This window comes from Meleagris gallopavo, chromosome Z, assembly GCF_000146605.3.
Source record: "Meleagris gallopavo isolate NT-WF06-2002-E0010 breed Aviagen turkey brand Nicholas breeding stock chromosome Z, Turkey_5.1, whole genome shotgun sequence".
NCBI classification, from domain to species: domain Eukaryota; kingdom Metazoa; phylum Chordata; class Aves; order Galliformes; family Phasianidae; genus Meleagris; species Meleagris gallopavo.
Window position 1 is genome coordinate 7,804,133 of NC_015041.2, and position 8,858 is coordinate 7,812,990.

Below are 8,858 nucleotides of genomic sequence, written 5' to 3' on the forward strand. Positions count from 1 at the left end.
TGCAACACTTGTCAGATTTCTCAGCACAGAATGGTGAAATTTGGGATGGAAAACTAGGTCTAGGTGACCTCGATATGTGGCATGCTAGTCACTGAACTGAGTGAATTGGTTGATGAACCTTTTCTCATGGAAATGAACATAACGGGGACATGGCAAGTGGTCTTGTGTGCTTGGTTGGAAAGGGGCCTGCAAATCTGATCATCTTCTCTCTATTTTCAGGACGTGGATGACCGTTGGAGCCTGCTGTTTCCACAGCTATATGTGCCTGGACAGGAAAACCTCTATTTTAACAAAACAGTGTTTATCAAGTGCATGTTGCAAGGGATCTACAGTTCCCTCATTCTCTTCTTTATCCCCTATGGGGCCATGTACAATACGATGAGAAGTGATGGGAAAGCCATTGCTGACTACCAGTCCTTCGCCCTGATGGCTCAGACCTGCTTACTGATTGTGGTGTCTGTACAGGTAATGGCATCCCTGACTGTATTTAGGAATCTGTTTTAGGAAGGCAGCCTCTGGAGGGCCACTTGGGATTCTGATAGCATTATATTTGCTGCTGCATCTTGAATTCTTGCAAATCTAAGATGTGACACCAGCTTATTCTCCTCAGTTTTACAGAACAATAGATTTTTCTGTCGCAAAAATCTCAGTCACAGGAAGGCAGAGTTTTTGCCTTGGGAAGTTTGCTGTCACTGTGGAGAAGGTGGTTAAGACTGGAAGTAGAAAAGGACTAATTCCAGTTTTATGGGATGTGCTTGAACCATTGGACTGTGTCTGCGAGCAGGCAGTTATTTATGGGGTCTTCATCGTAGTGAGATCCCATGCATGGTGCAGAAGCTAGAATTGAACTTAGTGGAAGAAATTGCTAGGTCTTGGAGCTACAGCATTCAGATGGTATTGGAATGATGAGAAAAATTTCTCAACAGAAAACCAAATCATTCATACCTCTCTAGAAAATGGTTTCTGCTTTCTGAGGTCTTGTCGGCTCCTTCTCCTAGCTTCTGATGGAAGATCACAGCTTGGAGTGGGGTCGTAAGTATGGTTTCTTTGATGTGAGTATCTTGTCTGTACTACTGGCCACTGGTGAATTTTTGAGAAGAGGACAGAAGAGGGCAAATGCATAATGCTTGCCCTGAACAGTCTTCCAGCATTCTATGATCTAAGGCTTGGTATTTCTTGAGGACTGAATGAACAAGTGTCTTGGGGGTAGGAGTACAAAGTGGAGGACAAGATCTCCAGCTGTCTTCAAACCATATCTATTAAATAATAAAGGCATTTGTACTGCTCTGGTCTTTCAGATTGGCTTGGACACCTCCTACTGGACAGTTGTGAACCAGTTCTTCATCTGGGGCAGCCTTTCTGTTTATTTTGCTATCACCTTCACCATGTATAGTGACGGCATGTATCTGATCCTCCCGGCCTCATTCCCATTTGTTGGTAAGCACTTGGGCAAACCTTCATTGCACTCAAAACTATTATACTGTGGGGCTTAACTCTGCTAAGTGCTTCTGGTATGGGTTCTTGCCTCTCTGGAGGCAATAATATGCTACGAAGCATACTGATTGCCTTGTTCACAAGAAATGCCAGGTTACTTCTGGAGGCAGCCGCAAATGCTTATTTTGAGTCCCACCCATCCATGTGAATATGCACCATATTTACTTCCTTGCAGAAGAATGCACATTCTCACACAACCACAGGACTGATCCCTAAAATAAACTTGCTGAGCTGGCTGGAACACTTTCAGCTACATTTTTACATTCTGTTTCCAGATATCCAATTCTTATAGGTGTCTGGAAGCATTTTGTTTGCAGAAGGATGCATGTTATGTCATAAACAAATTGATGTGTTAGTATAGAAAGGCACAGAAACACAACATCTATTTAGATGCCATAGGACAATGGTGAGCTTAGACAGCAAATGCTCAAGGATAAATAAATGCTACTGATGATTATAAATTTTCATCTCTGCATAAAAAGTTCCTGAATACATGAAAAAGGAAAAGATACCATAAAAATGAATGTTTTGTGAGACTTTAACCAGAGAGAAGATGAAAGATTAGAAAAGTAATTTGGATGTTTTTAATGGTTCTGTGTATCCATTGATGTGCCATTGCTAGAAGATTCTACTCCTAATAGCACAAAGCTTTTTGTTTCACATCTTGGATCATGTACAAATCAATACATTTATTTCTGGATGGACTGTTGAACCAAGACCAGTTCAGCCCATATTCACTGCATGGCCATTTTAGAAATTTCTTAAATTTCAGTAGCGCCTGCAGTGTGTCTTCCAAGCAGATGGTAAGATGGCTTTTAACATAAAAAGTGCTGAATGTGAGAAGGTAGAATGTCTGCTGAGTTTCCAAAGACAGCTGGTAACTCACTTGCCAGGGGTTTCTCTGTCGGCTGTTCTGTTGGTGCTACTGAGGTCAAATCATCCATAATGCTGAATGCTGCTTAATAAGGTTTTAGTCTGAAACCATGTCTAAGGAAAGTCTGGACTTGGAAAACTTTTTTACTATTTTACTGGAATTGGCAGGATTTGGCCAAGTGAAGACACTCAACAACTTTTCTGCCAACAATATCACTAAACACTGTAATGAGGGTTTTGTAGACTGTTTTCTCTATTCCTACATTCCTTCACTTTTCAACGGAGCCAAAAGCCAGCACTTTGGTTTCAAAGAACACATCAGTGTCAGACGTGGCAGCTAGTTTGCCCATAGACCCATTAGATGCACACCCAGAGCAATGCACACTCCTCTTCCAAGGGGCTGTGATCCTGCCCATTTGGGGAAACAGTGCTGAAATTAAGAAGCGTTATTCCTTTTGCACCAGTGTCCTGGAAAAAGTTGGGAGGGTTGAATTGCTGCTGAAAGTCTCTTGAACATCTACATCAATCTTCTGCATTTGATTTGACAAATCTTTGACATACCTCTCTGTCTGAGAGGTTGAGTTTGGATGTTACCTTCCTGTTTGCTCATCTCAGTGATAATGATGTTGCTGTCCTCTGCAGCAAGTTCATTTCAGTGTTGGAGGAATTGTCTACTTTATATTTTCGCAGAATCACACAGAATCACAGAATCACCTAGGTTGGAAAAGACCTTCAAGATCATCCAGTCCAACCATCCACTCATCACCAATAGTTCTCACTAAATCATGTCCCTCAACACAAAATCTAAACGTTCCTTGAACACCTCCAGGGTCGGTGACTCCACCGCCTCCCCTGACCCATTCCAGTGCCTGACCACTCTCTCAGAGAAGTAGTATTTCCTAATGTCCAGCCTGAATCTCCCCTGGTGCAGCTTGAAGCCATTTTGGTCGGTTTCCTGGTGTTCTGGAGTGACAGAGTGATTGAATAGTGGCATTGAATAGAATGATGGTGAGACATAATGTTGATATGCTTTTAATTGTTTATTTTTCAGGTACTGCTCGAAACACTCTCAGCCAACCCAACGTGTGGCTAGCAATCTTCCTCAGCATCGCCCTCTGTGTGCTGCCCGTTGTTGGCTTCCGATTCCTGAAAGCTCTCTTAAGGCCAACTGCCAGTGATAAAGTAAGGAGGAATTTTAGTAAGCCTGAAACCCTCTTCCTACCAGCCAGGCTTATTGCAGAGCCATATTGCAGGGGCCTGGCATTGCTTGGAGCGCACGTCCCCACAGGTGCAAGTGTTTGCCATCCATCTGGCTCCCAGTCTCTTGAGCAGGAAGAGTGAATTTGGCTTTTGGCACTGCTTAAGCCACCTGCAGCTGGGACTGAGGCTGAGATTATTTAGATGCGGATTGGATTGCAGTGGAGTGAGGAAGCAGCGCTATTTTTAGGTGCAGGGTTTAAGTCCTGGGGCTTGGCAGCAAAGGAGCAGTGTATTTCAGTCCTCTTGCCCTCATACTGCAGAATTTTTTGCCTGGCAGACGACAGCCCTCAACACCCCACCCAGCATCCATCCTGCTGAGGATTTTTTGATTTCAGAAGTTACTTCATTTGTAGCCCCTCTGAAACCAGCTGCCCTCCCGTGCCCAGGAGTCTGGAGGTGAGGCCATTAGGACAAGAGGAGGCTGAGAGAGATGGAGTGAGCACACAGGGCAGCACAGCAAACGACCCCTGCACAAGAGCAGCATCCCCGCAGCTCTCCCAGCTTCCTCTCAAACAGGAGCATCTGCTAAATGCTGCTGCCACCTCGTGCTCCCTTCCTCTTCCTGCGCCTCGCTGCGGGGCCTTCATCCCTGTTCACTGCAGGGAAATTGGACCAGATGATCTTTCAGTTCCCTTCCAACCCAAACGGTTCTATGATTCTGTGATTATCCTTGGGATGCCCACAGATCTCCTCGGGTGCTCCGGGACTGTTTGAGGAAGAGCCAGGGGCAATGCTCAGCCCTTGCAGAGGGGAAGGTGGATGCTAGGTAGGAAGGTCCTTGAGACAAAGAGAAAGTTCTGATGTGCAAAAATGGTCCAAATTTACTCTTTAGCTGAGCAGACATAATTGTGGCCCAGAATGCCAGTCTCTGTGCATTGGGTGAGCATCAATAGTGCAAAACCATTTTATTGTTTTTTCCTACCTCTGGGATTGTGTTTCCTGCGGTATGGAAATCCCCAGCTGGCAGCACAAGAGGAACTTAAATACAGGACTGACCCTTAGAGAGCCAAGTATCTTCAGCATTGTCCCAGGCAGCAGGGACAGAGGGAGGCAATGGGGGATTATCCTGAGCCACATGGGGAGAGAGAACCTCCTATCTGCAAATAAAGTGCACCATATTTCTCCCCTCTGACAAAGAATATGAAAATCTGTTGATCACCACCATCGTAAAAACCTTGTACATATTGGAGATTCCCTCTAGTATTCTGTGTTCTGGTTTACGTAAGCCAAATTTTTAACATTTCCTTACAGATCTTACTTTCTGGACTTTTGGCTCTTGTTGCAATGACTTTTGCATGTTGGGAAATTTGACTGAAGTCCCTAAAAGAGCTGCGGCAGTGCCACAACCAGCGTCTCGCAGAGCAGGAATCATCTCTCCTGTGCCTTATAGACAACACCAGCAGTGCCTTTTAGAATAAGATTAGTTTTTACCCTTTTCTAGGCTGGCAAGTTCAGTTCCTGCTCTGCAGTCCTTCCCACCATCCTCCTGTTTTGTTAATCATTTTTGGGTTTGGACACTTCTTTTTTCTCTCCTTTCTTCGCTCCTCTTTTACCGTGCTTGTGAATAACAGCGCATTTGCCACATATTCTGTTTCATTTTCTGATTTCAGGTCCTACTCAAGATCAAAGAAGCTAAAAAGAGGCCACCCCCACCGTCCCCCAAGAGACGCCTGCGTCGGACCAGCACGCGCCGCTCAGGCTATGCCTTCTCCCATCAGCACGGCTTTGGAGCGCTCATTATGTCTGGAAGAAACATGCGGCCAAAATCACCTTTTGCCACAACAGGAACGTTTTCACCCAATAGTGACAAATATAAGCACAAGGGACTGTAAGGACCAAAATCAACCAAACCAAAGCAAACCAAAGGGCTGGTGGGAAGGTCTACCCAAGCAAGGACTTTGGGCTCTCCATTCTCCCATGTGCACTCTCTGGATTCAGCTCCTCTCCCAAAGCTGTGTCCTGTTCCTGGGGAAAGAGGAGCAGGGGAAGCAAAACTTCCATACAGTATCCCTAAGAGCCTCCTTTAGAGCAAGGAGAACATGCTGCAGGAGGCCCCCTTCGCTCCTTAAGATTGTAATGCTCATCATTTTTTTTTATCCATGTATACCTCAGAGCAAAGTGAAGTCCAGACTGAGGAAAAGCTTGAATTGGCTATGTCTTTTCTAATCATGTGCCTTTGGGTCTGTTGGGAGTCCACTCTGGGCCATAATACTGGGGTGACAGTATGGACCCCAGATGTGCCTTAGGTCCAGCCAAACAACTCACAACCCCCAGTCTTCGTAACATATGTAATTCTATAGCCTTTTGACTATTCTGTACACAAGCACTTTGGAAAGGATGATTTGGAAGTAACCTCCTTTCAAACGAACGGTTAATCACGTTTCTCAAAGGAAGGCCAGTGTCCCCCAACCACCCTGTTCCTCCATGTTCAGTCAGAAGGTGCTGCAAGCTTAGAGAGGTTCCCGCTTGGTCAAGGGACAAGGAGTTGACATTCATCAGTCTGCCCTGTCTGCAATGCATATCTGCTCTTCGGAAGATCTTTGTCCTCACAGCCATCTCAGGTTTTTTAGCTGGGCATCGGCCATTTCATTTAGACTTAAAATAGAAGGTCAAAAGAAATTCAGGCACCCTTATGAATCAAGCTGTAAAATCTTGCATCTAGAAGCCCATATCATGGCTAGGCTCATCTGAACCTCCAGCACCAGATGGATTTCCCTCCAAAGCAGACTGATGCATGTGCACATTTGAATTGATAGACTCACACCAGAAATATCAGAGGGAAAGATGCTATTTCACTGCTGGCACAGGGCGTCTTGCCCTGTACTCCACTGGTGTGGCTGGTCAGAGTAAGGGATGAAGCATGATCTGGCTGCTCTTTGCCCTCCCTGTTGAGCAATGTGGTCAAGTTTCAGAGAACTAGGTAGGGGCTCGGGGCTCTGCAGAGTTTCTCTGTGCTCATATTTTGTTTCTGAATGGTTCAGGAGGTTCCACGAAATCCTATCAGTCTGCCAGCAGAGGGACCTGGTGATCTGGTGATGATCTCAAGAGGCTGGGATTGCTGGCAGCTTTTTTGCACCAGTACCAGTAGGTTACTGGGTGGAAGGCTGGTGTGGCTGTACGAGGATCTGTCTTGCAGTGCTGCTGAGCTGTCTATACTGAGCAATTTTTTTGTGTGTGCAGAGGACTAAGCAGCTTTGCCTGTTATATTTTCTCAGTTCTTTTTTATGAACTTAGTCTCTTGTCTAGTATTGACTTAGAATTTTGAACACTAACCATCTGGCATTTATTCGGGAGCTCTCTGCCTTGACTCTGAGCTATTGCTGTAGGCACTCGATGACAAGAGGCCAGCCATGTCCCCACTTCATCTGGTCTGCACACAACACCATGCTGCCTGTGGTCACCGTTTCAGCAGTTACTGTAAGAGACAGTTTAAGCTGTGATAGAAGGTTTTGTATCCCCACATTTATCTCAGTGCACATAAAATACCACTCTGTTGCACCTGCTGCTTGGGAGGCTTGTTGCAAACTATGGTATTAAATTTCAGCCTAGCCAGCGCAAACCAGAGCTGGGATTGGATCCAGGCTTCAGCAACCAGAAGCTGCTTGTTAGGGAAGGAGCAAATTCTAATTCAGTTATCTCCCTTGCAAGGAGATATCTAAATACACTGAGAGCCTTCATCCTGACTGAAGAAACTGCTGTGACAGTTGGTACTCATCGCCTCCCTCTGATTTACCATTCATTCTATGGAGGGAATCATGGCTTTCTGATTAGATTTATCTCTCTGATAGACTTCTTGGGGCTGGAGTTGAAAAGAGAGTGTATGCAGGTGAACAGACATCCACACGACACCCAGTATGGCCTGTGGACCTATCAAAGTTGTTCCCAGTGTGGAACGCAGCAGATGTTAATGCGGAGCAGCAGAGGCAGACTTTTTGCTAAGAGAGCAAGGAAACTGAAGCTGTGCCACTCATGTGTTTTAATACAAAGCACCTTCTGACTAAAGGGGATTTGTGGAGGCTGCAGAGGACATGCAGGGGGTGGTGGATCTGTTGGGGAACTGTTTCCAGCTATAGATATTTCAGTAGTTTGTCAAAATCTAGATTTGAGACATATCATCTGGCAGTGATGTGTGTCCTGCATCACTTCTGATTTTGTAAAATATTTTTTAAATAAAAAGAGAATATTGGGATTACCGATTTGTTGCCAGTCTGCTAACTGACCAGGTGTGTTTAGAACCAAACGTACAGGTAGTTCTGGGTTTCCTAAAGTGGTAGGATGGGCTGTGGGAGGCTGGGTCTGAGATAACAGTACCTTTAATAATAGAATCATTAAGGTTGGAAAGACCTCTAAGATCATTTAGTCCAACTGTCCACCTCCCATCAGTATTGCCCACTAAACCATGTTCTTAAGTACCACATCTCCACAGTTCTTGGACATCTCCAGAGATGGTGATGCTACTACCTCCCTGGGCAGCCCACTTCAATGCATTACCAGTCTTTCTGGTAGGACAGTTTTCCTAACACACAAATTCAATCTCCCCCAGTGCCTCTGGAGGCCGTTCCCTCTAGTCCTATCACTGTTATATGGGAGAAAAGGCCCAACCCCCATCTTGCCACAACCTCCTTTCAGGGAGTTGCAGTGGTAAGATCTCCCCTGAGCCTCTTCTCCAGACTGAACAACCCCATCTGTTCCTCATGCAACAGACCCTTCTCAGCTTTGTTGCCTGTCTATGAACATGCTCCAGCATCTCAATGCCTTCCTTGTAGTGAAGGGCCCAAAACTGAGCACAGCACTCAAGGTGGGGCCTCACCAGAGCTGAGTAATGACAGAATCACAGAATCACCAAGGTTGGAAAAGATCTCCAAAATCATCCAGTCCAAACATCCACCTGCCACCGGAATTTCCCTACTAAACTATGTCCCTTAGTTCAACATCTAAACATTTCTTGAACACCTCCACGGATGGTGACTCCACCACCTCCCTGGACAGTCTATTACAGCACCTGACCACTCTTTTGGAGAAGAAATCCTTCCTAATGTTCAACTTGAATCTCTCCTGGCACAGCTTAAGGCCACTTCCTCTAATCCCATTGCTAAATTACATGGAGAGGAGCTCTGCAGAGAGGGACCTGGGCGTCCTGGTGGACGACAGGTTAGCCATGAGCCAGCAGTGTGCCCTCGTGGCCAAAAAGGCCAATGGCATTCTGGGGTGCATTAAGAAGAGCGTGTCCA

General features: G+C 45.6%; 1 protein-coding gene across 3 annotated transcripts in view; it reads left to right on the forward strand.

The window, feature by feature from the left end:
* Nucleotides 1–7,819, forward strand: part of LOC100550826 (phospholipid-transporting ATPase FetA-like) — a 422,496-nt gene extending 414,677 nt beyond the window's left edge. For all 3 annotated transcript variants that reach the window (XM_031557188.1, XM_019610325.2, XM_010725250.3), the window contains 4 exons: nucleotides 220–465; nucleotides 1,299–1,437; nucleotides 3,419–3,549; nucleotides 5,238–7,819. In XM_031557188.1, the coding sequence (XP_031413048.1) occupies nucleotides 220–465; nucleotides 1,299–1,437; nucleotides 3,419–3,549; nucleotides 5,238–5,459 (738 nt within the window). In that variant the 3' untranslated portion in view covers nucleotides 5,460–7,819. The remainder of the gene's footprint in view (nucleotides 1–219; nucleotides 466–1,298; nucleotides 1,438–3,418; nucleotides 3,550–5,237) is intronic.
* Nucleotides 7,820–8,858: the final 1,039 nt, after the last annotated feature.